We start from the raw sequence: 19,750 nt of genomic DNA on the forward strand, positions 1-19,750 counted from the left end.
AAATAGAAATTCTTTTATCCGCTAGCGTCTGCTCTGCATAGACATGCATGTGTGTAATTTTTGTCCGCTAGCGCATGTATTTTTTAGCATTTAATACATTCACATCGGTCACAATCAGTTGGAAAAAACAGATCACATATGCATTTGTTTCGGTTTTCAAATTTTCAAAAAGCTATATCTTCCAAACCGCGCGTCAGAATTAAGATCCGTTTTCACCGCTGGGATCCTCGCAACGTGCTCTTCAAAACTATATCCCGCATGGGGATGTTTTGACGAACTAGTCTTCCTGCCAACTAAACATCAATGTGTGTGCAACTAGACTAGATTGCCGCGCCAACTGAGCATATGTGTGTGTGCCAAAAAAGTCCTGCCAACTAAACATCAATGTGTGTGCAACTAGACTAGATTGCCACGCCAACTGAGCATATGTGTGTGCAACTAGTGTCCTGCCAACTAAACATCAGTGTGTGTGCAACTAGACTAAATTACAAGCCAACTAAGCATATGCGTGTGCAATTAGTCTTTCTGCCAACTAAACATCAATGTGTGTGCAACTAGACTACATTACAAGCCAACTAAATATCAATGTATGTGCAACTAGACTACATTACAAGCCAACTAAACATCAATGTGTGTGCGACTAGACTACATTACAAGAGGAGGTTGCACATCGACTTTCGTCGAGGCAATAGACTAGTCGCACATCAAAGTTGTCGTGGTTGCTAGGTTGTAACCTCATACGAAGGCGCAGCTCCAAACATTAGTTTTGGAAAAGAGTTGCACGATGTAGTAATACAGTTGCACAATGCAGTAATAGAGTTGCACTATATAGCTCCAAAGTTGGCATCGAAAAAAATTCGTCAAAATATACCCATGCGGGATCTAGTTTCAAAGATCTCGTCGCGAGGATTTCAATGGTGAAAACAGATTTGAATTCCGACGCGCGGTTTGAAAGATATAGCTTTTTGAATTTTTAAAAACCCGAAATAAATGCAGATGGATCTGTCTTTCTTAAACTAAAGGAGCAGTGTGAACGTATTTAATGCCACGCCGACATGCACTAGCAGACAAATAAATTACAACATGCATGCGCTGTGAGAGCCGGCCGCTCGGTTCGACCAAAAAGTGCGCGGCCACTTTTTAGATTTCAGGTACTTAATTACGGGGGCTAATCCTCCTTTAGTGATTAATTTCCCCTAACACTCACTAACCGGTGGACCCCCCCTAAATAGCTAGTTGTTAAAACTGAAGCACTAATATGTGGGCCCTGCTAATAATTTAAAATGCTAAATTAAATCAAAACTACCTAAGACAATGACACATGGGCCCCACAACACTATTCACCTTTGACCGGTCAATTGTTGACTGTTGAGTCAACAGTTGACCTGGCCCACTGTCAGCCTCTATGTGTACACAGGGCTGGGTACACTTAGCTTTTTTTCCATTCATTTTCTAATTAAGGTAATTTTAGAATATTGTTAAAACTTTGAAAAAATCCTATAAAACAATCTGTACCTCAGATGAAGATAATTTATATATGAAAGTTGCTCAGAACGACGAGACGAATCCGAATACACAGCCAGTTCGTCTGCCCCACATCCCTAGCGTAGCAAACACGCAACTTTCCCCCTCCGGTTCGTTTGTCCAAAAATGCCAAACTTCGGGAAAGCATTCCCGGATGTTATCCCGCTTCGCCGGTAGCGTGTAGCACCATGTTAGAACACGTCTAGCTTTGCATGTTGTCCTGTTATGCACTTGCTTGCTCTCTATTTACTGTTTCTTCTTCCTCTTCTCTCCGGTAGACCCCGAGACCAATGCTGGTCCTGTGATCGACTACGTCGACGACGACCCCTCCTTGCCAAAGCAACCAGGCAAGCCCCCCCTTTGATCATCCCGATATCACCCATTCCATTCTCTCTTGCTTGCATTAGATTTTACTACTGTTATTGATTGCTCCTATTCTGATGCATAGCCTGCTTTTGTATCTGCTATTGTATCTTACCCGCTTATCCTAAACTGCTTAGTATAGGTTGGTTAGTGACCCATCAGTGACCCCCACCTTGTCCTTGTTGCCCCTGCTTCGTCATTGAAGACCCGGTCAACGAGATTGAAGACCAGGCCCCGGCACCGCACATCACTTTCCCCTTAGTTGCTGGACACTGCTAGGTTACTATCGAGTGCCGAGGGTGAGACCTCTACAGCACTTCTGATGTTAACCCTGTAGTGTAGCTATTCGGTCGTGGTCATCGAGGGTGATTCCGCCTTAACCACTTCCGATATGACTCTGTCGTGCAACCCCTCAAGTGTGAACCTCGGGGGTGATTCCTCTTACGTTCACCTTGATGATTACATCGAGTGGAATTCACCGGGGGTGATTCCTCGGGTTTCCCCCTTGATGTTTGGACACACGGTTACTATGGTTACTATGACTTTACAATGAACCATGTTACTAAAGACGGGTCAACCCTGAGGGGTACCCGCGCGAGCATAATTGCGAGTGATGTGGAGACGGGTTGACCTAGAGGGTTCCCGAGAGTTGAATACGAGGCGTGGCCGGTCATTCTTAGCCCTTGCCGCAAGTCCTCGAGACGGGGCGACGGGGTCACATCTTTCGTGAGTCTCTGCTTGTTACCGCGCGTTCCTAATCCACTATGATTTGGATATTTGATCCGAGGGGCCTCTGGCCTGATAGCACTAACCATCACGTGGGCATAGTATGGGCGTTCTGCGTCGTATACATCAGCCGAAGCTTAATAGACATCAGTGACTGAGCGGCGCGCGCCGGGTTGGACTGGTAAGCTCCTACCTTTTTAGGGACGTAGCTAGGTCTGCTCACCGGCCGCGTTCGCAACGTGCAGGAGTTCCCGGGGAGATGGCCCATGACCCCTGGGGGCATAGGTTTAGTCCGGCGTGCTGACCTCTCTATTAAGACTAGGTCGGGTTGCGGCGTATTGTTTGGCCGAGGCCGGGCATGACCTAGGAAAGTGTGTCCGGCTGGAGTTAATCGAGCGTGGTGGGTAAGTTGGTGCACCCCTGCAGGGAAGAAAACATCTATCGATAGCCTGTCCTACGGTAACGGACACTTGGAGTTGTATCCCGATCGATACAACTAGAACTGGATACTTGTGATGAGAACTGGATGGTGATGAGAATTGGATTGTGATGATAACTGGATAGTATGGCTCTGGGATTGCTTTCTCACAGGGAGTCGAGAAAGGATCTCTGGCCGAGGTTGATGACACTACTACTACTTACTTTATGCTACTCTACTTCCTCCCGTTGCTGCAAGATGGTGGCTTCTAGAAGATGCTAGTCTTCGATAGGACTAGGCTCTCCCCTCTATTCTGGCATTTCTGCAGCCCAGTCCACATATACAGCCTTCCTTTGATAATGTTGCATACATAGTGTAGATCCTTGCTTGCGAGTACTTTGGATGAGTACTCACGGTTGCTTTGCTACCCCTTTCCCCCCTTTCTTCTTCTTTCCGGTTGCTGCAACCAGATGTCAGAGCCCAGGAGCCAGATGCCACCGCTGATGCTTACTACTACGTGGAGGCCGCCGACGACCAGGAGTAGTTAGGAGGCTCCCAGGCAGGAGGCCTTGCCTTTTCGATCGATGTTGCTTTTGTGCTAGCCTTCTTAAGGCAAACTTGTCTAACTCATGTCTGTACTCAGATAATGTTGCTTCCGCTGACTCTTGTATATTCGAGCTTATGTATTCGAGCCCTCAAGGCCCCTGGCTTGTAATATAAAGCCTGTATTATTTTAATTTGTGTCTAGAGTTCTGTTGTGATATCTTCCCGTGAGTCCTTGATCTTGATCGTACATATTTGCGTGTATGATTAGTGTACGATTGAATCGAGGGCGTCACAAGTTGGTATCGGAGCCGACTGCCTGTAGGTAGCCCCCTTTCCAACTCCTTTGCCGAAGTTGAGTCTAGTCATTGAAAAACTTTTACTAACATGGCTGTGTGGCTTGTGGGCCCACGTCGCCATTGGGTGGTATTAGGATCTTTTATTCCTTATCTATACTCTGGGACTGTGATCTCTCGTCTATTCGGGTTAAATGATCTTGCTAACGCGGACTCTAGGTTCTCGTAAATATTTCCTCCCAGAGAGCCCCTTATTATAGAGGATTGCCTGCTTCACCAGAAGACTTCGAAGATACTCTCCGATCTACTCCTGAGAACTTGTGTTCATTTCTTTTGCAATCCCTTAACACCGTTGAATCCTTATGGATAACTACGTGCCCTCGCCGTTCATACTTCCATCCCTAGTTGTTCTTGTTATTACAAGATACCCGAAAGTATTCTCCGACTTTTGAGAATCCTTTTTCTGACTGCCTTGCAAATCTTTTCCGCCTGAATAACCCTACGAATATCTCCTCACACTTATCGGGGATTCGGTCATCCCCAGTTGATCATATGTCTCACCAAATTCTTCAAATGCAATTCGATCTCCCGAAGATCCTCTGCAGTCTAGTGCTCCCAAAAGTCTTGTCTGCCTCTAATTTATAGCATGCGCTGCTTCTAATTTATTGAAATTCCATTTATGATGGGATGCTTTTAACTTGGCAGAGTCATATTGGTTGCATCTTTCATGTGGTGTCTAGCTTGCATTGCTTCTTATTTGTTGGAATGGTTTCTGCTTAGTTTACACAAACAGTTGTGAACATGCCATGTCGTCCTGTTTTTCGTACATATTCCATCCTGGTATCATGTGTTTGCCTTATATCAAAGTAGTGATTGTCAGTATCATGCATGAATGTGTTCTAAAGAGAGAATTTTATTGCTTTTTCTTGTCGGTTTTACTTGACAATTCAAAATCAATAAAGCGGCACGAAGTTAGCAAGGCAGCGGATAAAGGTGCTCCTTCCAAATGGAGGGCCTCTACAGTTTCTACTCCTCCACCCCACCCCCCTCCCAAGATGATTTCCAAGACAACACATGCATAGACACTCAACATAGCTGTGTTTATGATGAGCACGTCTCCCCTAGAGCACCATCACCGGTGCTCCCTCTAACTTCACACTGTTATATGTGGTTGCATGTTATGTGTGATGTCTAGCTTGTATTGCTTCTAATTTTGTTGAATTCCATCTTCTTACTTTACACATTATGCTTGAATAAGACACGTGTTCTTGTTTCTAGAACATACAATATCTGTCTATCACACCATGTTCTTACATCAAATTACTACTGTTGTGTAACCTGCAACAATCACTTATCATAAGACACGTTTGACTTTGGAGTGTGATATAGGTTACATCTCACATTCTTTTCTAGCTTGTACTACTAATTTGTTGAAATGGCACTTATGAGGAGACAGTTTTAACTTGGTAGAGTGATATTAATTGCATCTTTCATATGGTGTCTAGCTTTCATTGCTTCTAATTTGTTGAAATGCCTTGTCCTTAGTTTACACATCATAAGCTGTGAATATGCAATGCTGTGAATATGCAATGGCACTAATGACGAGAGACCTCTAACTTGGTAGTGTGATGTTGTTTGCATCTTGCATGTGATTTATTTCTTGTACTGCTTCACATTTGGTTAAATGCCATTTATGATGAGACACTGTTAACTTGGCAGAGCGATATTTGTAGCATCTTTCATATGATGTCTACCTTCCATTGCATTGCTTCTAATTTGGTGAAATGTCTTCTGCTTAGTTTACACATCATAGTTCTGGTTATCTCTTCCGTCCTATTTTTCGTACATATTACATCCTCCTATCATGTGGTTGTCTAACATCAAAGTTCAGTTTGTCTGCATCACGCATCAATTCATTCTGAAGAACTAAATTGTTATTCATTTTTCTTGTCGGCTTGACTTAACATGGCACAGACAAAGAGGAAGAAACACAGAATGGCTGGGAATGGGAAGCGGATGAATCCTGCAGATTCTGCTGGTACTGATGTTGCAATAGAATGTCAAAGTCCAGCGGAAAATTCTACAAACAGGGTATCCCATGCTACACGATCTGCAAAAAGCTAAACAGAAACAAATAGCTACCACCAAACAAGCAGAGATAGCCCTAGTTCTTGCAACACCTTCCACAGTACTACCAGCTGCACGAGTTACTCATGCGTCAACTAAGCTAGCAACACGTTCCCAAGCTCCGTTTCCACCTTACAGTACTTCCGAAGAACTCTTGACACAAGACGAGTTGGCAAGACCAGATGAACCTTGTGAGCTTCAACAGCAAGAAGGTAGTTGCTGGAGTCAAGTTACAGTTGCACGCTTCTTTATATGTAGTCTCACAGTTTGATGTACACTAACACTTCCTATGCTCATTGTTGGACTAGAACCTAGGCGCAAGAGGAAACAAACATCAGGGATAATGCTCGACAGGTTAACTAAATCTAGAGGAGGAAGAATGGAGATCCATTCTGAGGCAGGTTTAAAAAGGCCACATGATGCTACAGAGTCAGCGAAGTTACTATCAGAGGCAACGGTTGCCGTTAGGTGTCATGTACGTATCCTCCCAACATCGATTCAGTACAGGAATGACAAAGACAAAACCCAGTTCAACACCTTCCTCGACCATTTATCTGTAAGTATGGTTATGTATGGAAACTAGTAATATCGTCTTGCTCTGTCCCATACTTTCTAGGTTGCTGATAATGAGACACCCATAATTTTCAACAGATGAGGTTCAAGTTGGATAGCCAAGATGATGCAACCAGACAAGCTTGCACCCATGTTTTCAAGTCTCCTCTGCGATAGTATCGGTGTAACTTGAGGAAAAGTCACTTTGAAGGCAAAGCTAACAGTGAACTTTCCCAAACATCTCCAGTGGAAAATATATAAGATGAAGACTGGAGGGGCCTCGTTAAACACTGGTCTGATCCGAAGTATCAGGTACATTATATATATGTGATCAGATCACATGTATATGTCCTATTTACGCATGTGCCACACAAATCTATCTTCTTGTAGGTGAACTATTCAAAGAATAAGGCCAACTGTACGAAAGTGAAATTCCAACAGACGACAAGATCTCGTAGCTATATTGCACACTGCGAGGCTCTTGTAATTAGCTGTTGTTTCACTCTTTTTGATGTACCATATTATCAGATCTATATTGACTTGTTCCAAATGCGGAGGAAAGCCCACAAGGACCAAAAAGTACCTGAACCAAATGTTGTGGAAATCTTCAAGGACTGTCACACCAGCAAGAAGAAGGGCATGACTACACCAGTCAAAGCTACTATTGTATGTCCTTAATCCTCATGCCTTTTAACTACTTCTTACTCTGACTTGTACCTTGAACTGCATGGTTTGCAGCCAATGTCTATTACTCTTTTCAATTTTATGCAATTGTCTTAGCATATCATTGCACCTTACAAGGTTTAAAAGAGAGGAGTGATGTTCCTTTGATCTTGACCTGTAATCTAGTTCCGTGCTGGACTTGCCCACTCAACGTTACAATTGCTTGTTTGTCTGTTCTCAGTTGTTTTGTGATATGAATGATGTCATACTATGCTTACCGTATTATAAACTTCATCTCTTTATCCTTAGCCCTCAATACAATGTGAATAAATAGACAATACATTAGCGATGGTACATGGTCATATGTTTGGAACCTGGTTTTATTATGTACTTTGCAATAAAATACAACTAATATTTTACATGGGTTCACCAGAATAAGTTCTGTATATAGACCAAAGCTATTTTGTTTGGTTTTGCTGCCTCCTTAATATCTTCTGTTCTCGTACTACTAATGTAAAAACTCAACTTTTTAGCAAGCTATGGAAAAATGGTGGAACGGCCACCTTCTGAAGGTGGCGAGGCAACTATAACTGCAATGTCAGATCTTGCTGTAGTGGATCAGTACCTGTCCACTGACAGTGCCAAAAGCACGTTCCTATGTAATACTGGGTTGGTTGTTAAGGCAATCTCGTTCAAACTGCCTCATGATCAAGATATGCAAGCTCATAGCAATGTTGTATCTGCGCTCCAGACACAAGTCCATTCCCTAACAGAGACCCTTTGTGAAACAAGGAGAGACATTGTTCGATGTCGTCAAGATATGCATGGTTTTGAAACCAGACTATCAGTCATTTGCTATGTTGTTCAGAAGCCTAGGAGAAATGAAGGCGAAGGTTATGGTGGTCCATCGGACAATACAGTATGAAAACATAACAGTCAGGTCAAATGAACTGAGCTTCTGAATTTCTGGTGGTGCATTTATCTGCTAGACTGTTAAGTTTTATGCCAACCTTCCTTTTGCTTTATAGTTGTAATTTGTTTTGGTGTGATACAAAATTTGTTCTTAATGTGCAGCCACCGGCTGAAGAAAACAGCAAGCCATTTTTGTATAGTGTAGGGTGTTCCCTATATTTGCACTGGTGGTGATCTTTGATGCCGAGTGGATGTAATCTGTGCAATCGCCTTAATAGCCTAGCGTTAGTTTCGGCCTTATTTATTTCCTAGTCTTCTTTTTCCCTGGGTTGCTAGTGGCTGCAATAACCATGGGCCATATACGGGCCACAGGATCCATGGGTCTCCTACCGGCCGTCGATAAATGGGCCTCCAACAGGGCCGTAGAATCGGTGGGCCTCGGGCCGTCAGATAAATGGGTCTACATGGGTCGTAAACGGGTGTAATTGGTATCGGCCCAGCATAATAACAGGCCGTTAACAGGCCGGAGGACAGCAAAGGCTTAATTCTATCACAGGCATAACGGGTCATTAATGGGTCGGAATATAGGATGGGCTGGAAACGGCGCAACGGTTTAACATGCGAGAAACGGGCTGACTCTTGCCATGGGCCGAATTTGGCCCATTAGGGGAACATGCCAGTAATGGGCTGGAAGTAATTGAGGGCCGGAAAGGAGCCCAAGAACGTATGGGCCATCAATAGGCTGAAAGCTAACACGGGCTGGCAATGGCCCATGTGAATCACGGCCCGTTATCGGGTACAAAGAAATTTACTGTTCATTATGGGCTAGAGTTACCGTGGGCCTCTAAAGGGCCTAAAGATACGAAGGCCTCATATGGGCCGAAAGACGTCATGGGCCATACATGGGCCGAAAGTGAAATGGGCTGGTGTTATATTCGACGGTCCACATGACATTGTTGGGCCGATTTCCGTTAGGGCCTAATGGGTCGTGAGTTACCGGGCCGTAAAATGGGCTATTTGCAAAGAGATCGTTAACAGGCTTTTCATGGGCCAACCCGTTAACTTTTGACCAAGTCAAACGGGCCGGCTTTGTAAGCTAAATGGGCCAGTGGTGGGCCATCACACATGTCGACATATCATAGGCGCCTATCTGACCCACTGACGAGCTGACACGTGTTTCGTCCGGCCAATAAGAATTTTACACGTGGAAATTTCCCATTGGTCCGGGCTGTTAACGGGTTATCGGATGCAAAACCCGACCCGATAGCTTAACGGTGTTCCGTTATGGTGGATGCCACGTGTCGGTCACCCTTGACGAAAGCACTTCTGTGACGCATGATTTATCGTCATGGAAGTGGACACTTCTGTGATGATAATTTTGGTAATGTCATGGAACACTTCTACGACAGCACAGGTATGACTATCTTGATTCTGTCATAAAATCGTCATGGATGTACATGCATGACAAAAAACGCGACCTACTGTGACAAACACGTATCATCATGGAAGTGTATTTTTTTTGTAGTGTCCATTCCCATTACCATTCTTAGGGCCACTATGGTTGTGTGAACTCCCTCCATTGTGCAAATGTCCTCCATGGTTATGCCCTCCATGGTTATGATGAGTGTGTCCTCCCGAGTAGGGGGAATAGTGAGGCTTCTGCTGAGCTCCAGAATTATACTTCCTCTATCCGTACCTCCTCTTGCGGTTATCTATCTGCTGCTGCTTGCCTTCAATCATGAGGGCCATGACTACCAGATCCTTGTAGTTGTTGAAGGTTCCCACCATCAACTGCATACCCAGCTCATCATTGAGTCCCTCAAGAAACTTCTCCTACTTCGCGGCATCTGTGACCACATCATCTGGGGCATAGTGTGCTAGCTTACTGAACTCATCCACATACTGTCCCACTGTACGACTCCCTTGGCGTAGGTTGCGGAACTCATGCTTCTTCAAACTCATGGCTCTAGCTGAGACATGTGCAGTGCAGAAGGCCTGCTGAAACTGATCCCATGTAACTGTAGCAATGGGGTAAGTGGTGGTGAAATTCTCCCACCAAGAGGTCGCAGGTCCATCAAGCTGGTGTGCGGCAAAGTGCACTCTCTCTGCATCCGGGCGTCCAGCAGTGATTAGCTCCCTCCCAATCTTGCGGAGCCAATCATCTGCAACAATCGGCTCGGTGCTGCTAGAAAACACCGGCGGATTCAACCTTAGAAAACGGGCTAGGTTGTCAACAGGGGGTGGTGGTGGTGGGTTGTTGTTGTTTTTGTCTCCTTGGTTCTGGATCATCATCTGCATCAAGCCATTCTGTTGCTGGATCAATTGGGTGAGCTCCGGCGGGAAAGTGAATCCGGGGTCACGTCTCGGTGGCATCTGATGGGTTAGAGTGGGTGAGAAAACAGAATAGAATAAGGCCTATGAGAGATTTCACTACCCATATGCATATGAGGAAAATACATTCAATTCACACCACTCAATATCAAACAAGGTTCACACAAATGATCTAAACTACTATTACAAATTGATAAATTCTAACTACTTGGAAGAATACTACTAGTAACAGGGTGGTCGTCTAGAAATTTTGATCGGTGGAAGACTCCATAATATCAGCTCCAACTTCGTCTTCATAATCATCATCACTGTCATCATTTGCATCATTGTCTGTGTCGGTGTCATCTAATATAATGTAGTCCTCCGAACAAATATCCACTTCAGGTTCTTGCCTTGGTTTCACCATGGGTATTCCTAGCTTTTTCTTCAGATCTTCATGCTTCTCTAGTAGCACATCAATTTCTTCTTCATAACCATCGCGTGTTGACTTGAGTTCCTCTTCTAGCTCGATATTCCTCTTCATCACCTTCTTGGTCTTCTTCATGATAGCGCACATCTGATACTCATATCGACGAATGTGCTGATCTATCTCCTGAATGTACGCTGCAATTGATCAATCCTTCCTGGTACGAATCATCTCCCATTGCTCATCCCGGCGTCCACATATCTGATAGACGGTGCCTTCAAGATCCTTGTGGTACACCTCACAAATGCGTCCAAAGGTGATGTGGGCTGCCATGCTCATTCCCAAGCTCCAAGTTGGTGCATCCAAGGTAAACTCGATGGACTCAATGCCCGACCACTGCAGAAGATAGAGAGAAAATGAAAGTCATTCCCTATGCCTCAGCCATAGGTTCTATCATGTATGCAATGTTGTGTACCAGACCTGATCTGTGCCTTGCTATAAGTATAGCAGGGAGGTACCAAAGTAATCCAGGAGTAGAGCACTGGACAGCGGTCAAGAACATCCTGAAATACCTAAAGGACTAAGGATATGTTTCTTATTTATGGAGGTGACAAAGAGCTTGTCATAAATGGTTACGTCGATGCATGCTTTGACACTGATCCGGATGACTCTAAGTCGCAATCCAGATAGGTATTTATATTGAACAGTGGAGTTGTCAGTTGGTGTAGTTTCAAGCAGAGCATCATGGCGGGATCTACGTGTGAAGCGAAGAACATAGCTGCTTCGGAAGCAGCAAATGAAGGAGTCTGGATGAAGAAGTTCATATCCGATCTAGGTGTAATACCTAGTGCATCGGGTCCAATGAAAATCTTTTGTGACAATACTAGAGCAATTGCCTTGGCAAAGGAATCCAGATTTCACAAGAGAACCAAACACATCAAGAGACGCTTCAATTCCATCCGTCGTCAAGTCGCGGAGGGAGACATAGAGATTTGCAAAATACATATAGATCTGAATGTTGTAGACCCGTTGACTAAGCCTCTTCCAAGAGCAGAACATGATCAGCACCAAGACTCTATGGGTGTTAGGATCATTACTTTGTAATCTAAATTATTGACTCTAGTACAAGTGGGAGACTAAAGTAAATATGCCCTAGAGGCAATAATAAAATTTTTATTTATATTTCCTTATATCATGATAAATGTTTATTATTCATGCTAGAATTGTATTAACCGCAAACTTAGTACATGTGTGAATACATGGACAAAACAGAGTGTCCCTAGTATGCCTCTACTTGACTAGCTCGTTAATCAAAGATGGTTATGTTTCCTAACCATAGACATGTATTGTCATTTGATGAATGGGATCACATCATTAGAGAATGATGTGATGGAAAATACCCAGCCGTTAGCGTAGCATTATTATCGTTACAGTTTTATTGCTACTGGTTTCTTCATGACTTATACATGTTCCTCTGACTATGAGATTACGCAACTCTCGAATACCGGAGGAACACCTTGTGTGCTATCAAACATCACAACGCAAATGGGTGATTATAAAGATGCTCTACAGGTGTCTCCGAAGGTGTTTATTGTGTTGGCATAGATCAAGATTTGGATTTGTCACTCCGTGTATCGGAGAGGTATCTCTGGGCCCTCTCGGTAATGCTCATCACTATAAGCCTAGCAGGCAATGTGACTAATGAGTTAGTTGCGGGATGAAGCATTACAGAACGAGTAAAGAGACTTGCCGGTAACGAGATTGAACTAGGTATGATGATACCGATGATCGAATCTTGGGCAAGTAACATACCGATGACGAAGGAAATGACTTATGTTGTTATGCGGTTTGACCGATAAAGATCTTCGTAGAATATGTAGGAACCAATATGAGCATCCAGGTTCCGCTATTGGTTATTGACCGGAGATATGTCTCGGTCATGTCTACATAGTTCTCGAACCCGTAGGGTCCGCACACTTAATGTTCGATGACGATTTGTATTATGAGTTATGAGATTTGATGACCGAAGTTTATTCATAGTCCCAGATGAGATCAAGGACATGACAAGGAGTCTCGAAATGGTCGAGAGGTAAATATTGATATATTGGAAGGTTATATTCGAACACCACAATGGTTCCGGGGTAATTCGGGTATTAATTTTTCGGAGTACCGGGAGGTTACCGGAACACCCCCCCCCCCGGGGGAAGTAGTGGGCCTTCATGGGCCTTAGTGGAAAGGAGAGGAGGGCCGCAAGGGTGCCCCCCTGGCAAGTCCGAATTGGACTAGGGAGGGGGCGGCACCCCCTTCTTTCCTTCTCCCTCTCCTCCTCCTTCCCTCTCTCCCCCTCTTGGAAAAGGAAGGGGAGTCCAACTAGGATTGGGAATCCTAGTTGGACTCCCGCTATGGCGCGCCCCTCCTGGCCGGCGGCCTCCTCCTCTCCCTCCTTTATTTACGTGGCCAGGGGGCACCCCAAAGCACAACAGACAATCTATTAGTTGTGTGCGGCGCCCCCCTCCACAGTTTAATACCTCGGTCATATCGTCGTACTGCTTAGGCGAAGCCCTGCACCGGTAACTTCATCATTACCATCGCCACGCCGTCATGCTGATGGAACTCTCCCTCGTCCTCAACTGGATCAAGAGCACGAGAGACGTCATCGTGCTGAACGTGTGCTGAACACGGAGGTGCCGTACATTCGGTACTTGGATCTTTTGGATCACGAAGACGTTCAACTACATCAACCGCGTTACTAAACGCTTCCGCTTTCGATCTACGAGGGTACGTGGACACACTCTCCCGTCTCGTGGCTATGCCTCTCCTAGATAGATCTTGCATGATCGTTAGCATTTTTTTTAAATACTACGTTCCCTACAAAACCTTAGGTCATCCATTGGAAATTTGTTGTTGTTCTACAAAACTCTGCGCTTTGAGGCCAAACAAAGTCTACAAGAATAAAGTTGTGTATTAGACATTATATATCGCAATAGATTTGTCTATTGTTTGTTTCTCGTACTTAGGCACTTTAGTTAACCGGGATCCTAAAGATCGATCAAGGTGGACATAAAGTGTTGGGATGAGAGCAAGCCTATGCCAAAGTTTGGTGACGGTAAGGATGAGTATGGGTAGTTGAAACCAAAATGTGACGTGTAGTCCTTAAACACCCAATGATTTGGTTTGAAGACATCCTTCATAACCGAGGTAATCCCACGCGATGGTAAGGGCCTTGGTTGGATAATAGAATCACGATGTAGGTTGTTGATCAGTCACGACGTTATTAAGATGCATTCCCCATATATAAACATTGATAACACATATTAGCGGTGTTTACCAAGACCATGTTAAATATTTAGATGAAATATCAAGTGTAAGTATACGGCTACAAGTAAGACCTTAGCCTTGACCTATCTTCCTGTGATTGTTTTCTCTCTAAAAACTGTACGATTATGGTCCCGGAAACTTGACCTATTTACGACCACAAAATCTTGCAAAAATCACCTTTCATCCTCATCCAGGGTCACCTTTGGGAAAAGACATGGACTATCTACATCTGCAACAGATCAAAGGTAATCATACATGATCTTAAAAAAAACAGCTAATTCTAACTTCAATTTGCGTGTGCAGTTTACTACTAATAATTTTTTATGTCAATATGTGTTTTTATTCCTATATATTCCAAAACTAAATTGTAACGACGCTCTTTTCTGACTGTATGAACAAATCGTTAGACCAAGAGACTCAGTAGACGCAAAGGATGTACTACGTTAATGCTAGAGATCGCGGATGTGATTTTTTTCTAGGAATCGGTTTCTACCAGTCCTCGTAGCCAATCAAAGTTTGCCACATGCTCACGCATCCCTATACTTTACGGAATATTCAATCCATTTTCCTTATTTTCTCTGTTTTTTGTTGTGACACATCCACCATTTAGGGGCAAAACGTTATGGTACTCAATCTATTCTATTCTTTCACCCTGGATCTATTGACACATGCCTTTAGGTTGATTCTAAAATGTGTAACACTATCTTTTACACAACGATACAATTTACAAACCGTTTACTTATTAGTGTTCATGACATTTGAACACGTTTTGAACAGTTCAAATTCAAGTTGGAAAACAACATTAGAAATTATGTGAAATCTGAAATGATGCAGTAATGAAACCTAGAATAAATTATTATGGAAACACGTAGAAGTGTGTCTATTAAACATTTTTTTAATATGGTACTATCGAAAATGCTCACATACACGCACAAAACAACATTGAAAACATGTAAAATTAGGATGACATATACATATAAAACTACAATAAAAACGTGTTAAAAAAAGGCATTCTTGGAACCGAAGGGAAACCTTGAAAAAAAGTAAACCAAATAATATGAAAGCTTATTTCGAAGAAATATATAATAGAAATGAACTTGTAAGAAACAAGGAAAACATGATAAATTTGTAGAACATAAAAATTCAAATGAAACGAGTCGAAATAATAATTTATTTCATTATAGTTTCAGAATTTGGATTTTTTTTAAATGTGTCTAAGATTGATTTTTGAACATCACAATCCAAACGGGACATAAATCGGGCATTGGTTCAAAGATAAAAAATGGTATAAACTTTAAAATCAAATAAAAGGCGTGGGTGGGTGTGAGCAAAATTTCCTTTTGGCTCAAAACATACTCACTACCTACTTACCATGGGACCGCCAAGCTAGCTGGCCCACACGTCATTCTTTATATTTAAGAAGAACGTGATTCAATCCATTTCTTCTTCACCTTAAAACAAGCACAGCCATCGAAAGCGAGCACACCCACACCCTGTAATTGCCTTTGCTGAACGACAAACAACCATTCTAAAATTAGCAAAAACCTCGCAAGGATAAATACCCTGCTCACGCCTCTCGTCTGATAATAGTAACAACATTTTCCATACCTACGCACCAATGGCGTCCTCGTCCATGATCACCTTCGCAGCCGCCTTGTGCCTTGTGGCCGCTTCCGCCGTCGCCGTTCCGCCGGCCACCCTCCAGGAGACGTGCCAGAGCGCTGGCGAGCAGGAGGCGCTGTGCGTGCAGCTGCTGTCGTCGACCCCGGCGGCCCAGAAGACGCCGGTGGACACGCCCGGGCTCGCCCAGGCGGCCGTGATGGCGGCGGGGTCGAACGCGACGGAGACGGCGGCGCACCTGCAACGGCTCTTCGACTCCGAAGACCTCAAGAACATGAGCCCGGAGCTCCAGCGCTGCGTCGAGGACTGCACCGAGAGGTAGTACCCTTACCAAAGATGAAGAGCTAGCCATTACTAATCGAAGGTAGTAATCTCTGCATGCGATGTGTTTGATCTGGCCGTTGGCAGGTACCAGTCGGCCGCCAAGTTCCTGGGCCAAGCATCGGAGAAGATGACCGCGGGCTCCTTCGATGAGGCGGGCGTGCTGATCGACGGCGCGCAGTCGGTGGTGAGCCTGTGCCAGCGGTCGTGCCAGGGGGTGCCGCAGGGGGAGCTCACGGCGTGCACCAAAGGCGTCGACCAACTCTGCACCATTGCCGCATCAGTCACTCGGTTGGTCGTTCAGAAGTAATTATAACATCTGGGTTGTGCGATGTATACCCAATTACCCATCGACATCGTTCAGCTGGTCAGTTATTTGATACTGACGGCCAGCGGCGGAGCTCCCCTTGGGCCAGCAGGGAACGGTGACCTCACCTTTGTTTGCGATCCTTTCATGTATATATAGCAGAGAAATTAGTACGTGTTAGCTTTTGTGGAAACTTGAGGTCTGCCTGGCCAAACATGAGCCGGGTTAAGACGACAGTTTTTGTATTTTATTTAGGGAAATACACATTTAAATGGTGGAATACTATGTGTACATGAGATTTCTTGTACAAAAAATGTTACATTTGGTTTCTGTGGCTTGTGCAAAAACGCACTGTTAATTTGGTGAATAGAAGACGAGAATAGAAGACGGCATGATGGAGAAGTGAGGAATAAATAACAAAAAACTACCACATTACGGGTTAGGGTTACGAAAAACTACCACTTTTCTTAATTTTATAAAATGCTACCACAAATTTAGTTGGTTGTTCAAAAAAAAAAGGAAAACCAAGTGACCGAAGCGGTTAAAATTTAAGTGTGGTTGTGACATCTCTAGCCCACCCGTCAGGTCCACGTCGGTTCTGGCAGACGGTGCGTGTGCTGACAGCCGTTAGGGCGTGGCCCTTCCTACTGGGTCAAGACGACCTGAGCCAGTCACTCCCGCTCACTATGTCTTCTCTCTCTCCCTCGATCCGGTAGACATAAGCGATGCTGGCGGCGGCGAAAGCACTCAACGGCGGTGACCCTATGGGGGGAGATGGCACGGTCGGGGGGAGATAGGGCGAAGATTATTCGGAAGTGAATAACTGGCCGAGCAGCGGCAGCTTCACAATGCATTGGCCGCCACAGCCTACATCACCGAGGCGGAAGCAGCCTACACCAGAGGCACACCCTACGCCCTCTCCACCGGAGAATCAGGAGCCGTCGCTTGAGTACAAAGCGGCCAGGGCTCTTACTGTCGCCGTCGCCGCGGATCCGGCGGGCTCCCACCATTAGGCCTCTGGATTGGAGGCGTTGAGTAAGTTTGTTTTCTTCATCTACTTCTTGACTTGAATTGAGGTAGTTGTGGATGACTGAACTTAGCTTAGTAGTTAATTCTTGAAAATTTCAGTTTAGTTTGGATGCAATTGTTATTTTGATAAGTACGTTTAGGTAGGGAGTATAGATGCAGTAATGCTTGGATTAAATAGGCAGCACCACTTTTACTCATTAGCTCTGGAATTTGATTTAGCTGGTTGACATTACTGAATTTTATAGAAACACATTATTCAGTGAAGTTTTTTATTTGACTATGTGTTAGAAAGATTTGTGAGGTACTCCCTCCGTCCGGGAAAAGTTGTTCCCACGGACATTTTGCGTAAAAACCCTTCCCTTTCATCCAGCAAACATGAAGCTCCCCGCACCAGAATAGAGCTCCCCTGCTCGTTCTCCCCCTCACCGGAGCTCCTTCCTCAGCTCGCCCGCGCCAGAGCTCCCTTCCTCTGCTCCCCCGCACAGCTCCCCCGCGCCAGAGCTCCCTCTTCCCATGCAGCCGACGCGTTGTTCCTCCCTTCCTCTGCTCCCCCGCGCCAGACCACTGCAGAAGATAGAGAGAAAATAAAAGTCATTCCCTATGCTTTAGCCATAGATTCTATCATGTATGCAATGTTGTGTACCAGACCTGATGTGTGCCTTGCTATAAGCATAGCAGGGAGGTACCAAAGTAATCCCGGAGTGGAGCACTGGACAGCGGTCAAGAACATCCTGAAATACCTGAGAAGGACTAAGGATATGTTTCTCGTTTATGGAGGTGACAAAGAGCTTGTCGTAAACGGTTACGTCGATGCAAGATTTGACACTGATCCGGATGAATCTAAGTCGCAAACCGGATACGTATTTTTATTGAATGGAGGAGCTGTCAGTTGGTGCAGTTCCAAGCAGAGCATTGTGGTGGGATCTACGTGTGAAGCAGAGTACATTGGTGCTTCAGAAGCAGCAAATGAAGGAGTTCATATCCGATCTAGGTGTCATACCTAGTGCATTAGGTCCATTGAAAATCTTTTGTGACAATACTCGTGCAATTGCCTTGGCAAAGGAATCCAGATTTCACAAGAGAACCAAGCACATCAAGGGACGCTTCAATTCCATCCGTCATCAAGTGTCGGAAGGGGACATAGAGATTTGCAAGATACATGCGGATCTGAATATTGCAGACCCGTTGACTAAGCCTCTTCCATGAGCAAAACATGATCAACACCAAGACTCCATGGGCGTTAGAATCATTACTTTGCAATCTAGATTATTGACTCTAGTGCAAGTGGGAGACTGAAGTAAATATGCCCTAGAGGCAATAATAAAGTTATTATTTATTTCCTTATTTCATGATAAATGTTTATCATTCATGCTAGAATTGTATTAACCAAAAACTTAGTACATGTGTGAATACATAGTCAAAACAAAGTGTCCCTAGTATGCTTCTACTTGACTAGCTCGTTAATCAAAGATGGTTATGTTTCCTAACCATAGACATGTGTTGTCATTTGATGAACGGGATCACATCATTAGGAGAATGATGTGATGGACATGACCCATCTGTTAGCTTAGCATTATGATCGTTATAGTTTCATTGCTACTGCTCTTTTCATGGCTTATACATGTTCCTCTAACTATGAGATTATGCAACTCCTGAATACCGGAGGAACACCTTGTGTGCTATCAAACATCACAACGTAAATGGGTGATTATAAAGATGCTCTACAGGTGTCTCCGAAGGTGTTTGTTGGGTTGGCATAGATCGAGATTAGGATTTGTCACTCCGTGTTTCGGAGAGGTATCTCTGGGCCCTCTCGGTAATGCTCATCACTATGAGCCTTGCAAGCAATGTAACTAATGAGTTAGTTGCGGGATGAAGTATTACGAAACGAGTAAAGAGACTTGCCGATAACGAGATTGAACTAGGTATGATGATACCGTTGATCGAATCTCGGGCAAGTAACATACCGAGGACAAAGGGAACAACATATGTTGTTATGCGGTTTGACCGATAAAGATCTTCGTAGAATATGTAGGAACCAATATGAGCATCCAGGTTCTGCTATTGGTTATTGACCTAAGAGGTGTATCGGTCATGTCTACATAGTTCTCGAACCCGTAGGGTCTGCACGCTTAACGTTTGATGACGATATGTATTATGAGTTATGTGTTTTTGATGATCGAAGTTTGTTTGGAGTCCCGGATGAGATCGTGGACGTGACGAGGAGTCTCAAAATGGTCGAGACATAAAGATTGATATATTGGACCATGTTATTCGGACACCGGAAGTGTTCC

General features: G+C 44.3%; 1 protein-coding gene across 1 annotated transcript; it reads left to right on the forward strand.

Moving 5' to 3' along the window:
* The first annotated feature begins 15,797 nt into the window (after positions 1–15,797).
* On the forward strand, positions 15,798–16,757 carry LOC119306700 (pectinesterase inhibitor-like). Its single transcript, XM_037582858.1, has 2 exons — positions 15,798–16,117; positions 16,208–16,757. Exons 1-2 carry the CDS (start codon positions 15,798–15,800, stop codon positions 16,428–16,430), a joined length of 543 nt encoding a protein of 180 aa, XP_037438755.1. The 3' UTR covers positions 16,431–16,757.
* The last annotated feature ends 2,993 nt before the right edge of the window (positions 16,758–19,750 follow it).

This window comes from Triticum dicoccoides, chromosome 1B, assembly GCF_002162155.2.
Source record: "Triticum dicoccoides isolate Atlit2015 ecotype Zavitan chromosome 1B, WEW_v2.0, whole genome shotgun sequence".
Lineage (NCBI taxonomy): Eukaryota > Viridiplantae > Streptophyta > Magnoliopsida > Poales > Poaceae > Triticum > Triticum dicoccoides.

Coding starts and splice junctions, on each gene's coding strand:
- LOC119306700 (XM_037582858.1), top strand. CDS start 15,798: ATGGCGTCCTCGTCCATGATCACCTTCGCAGCCGCCTTGTGCCTTGTG. Junction 16,118..16,207: donor GTCGAGGACTGCACCGAGAG/GTAGTACCCTTA, acceptor GGCCGTTGGCAG/GTACCAGTCGGCCGCCAAGT.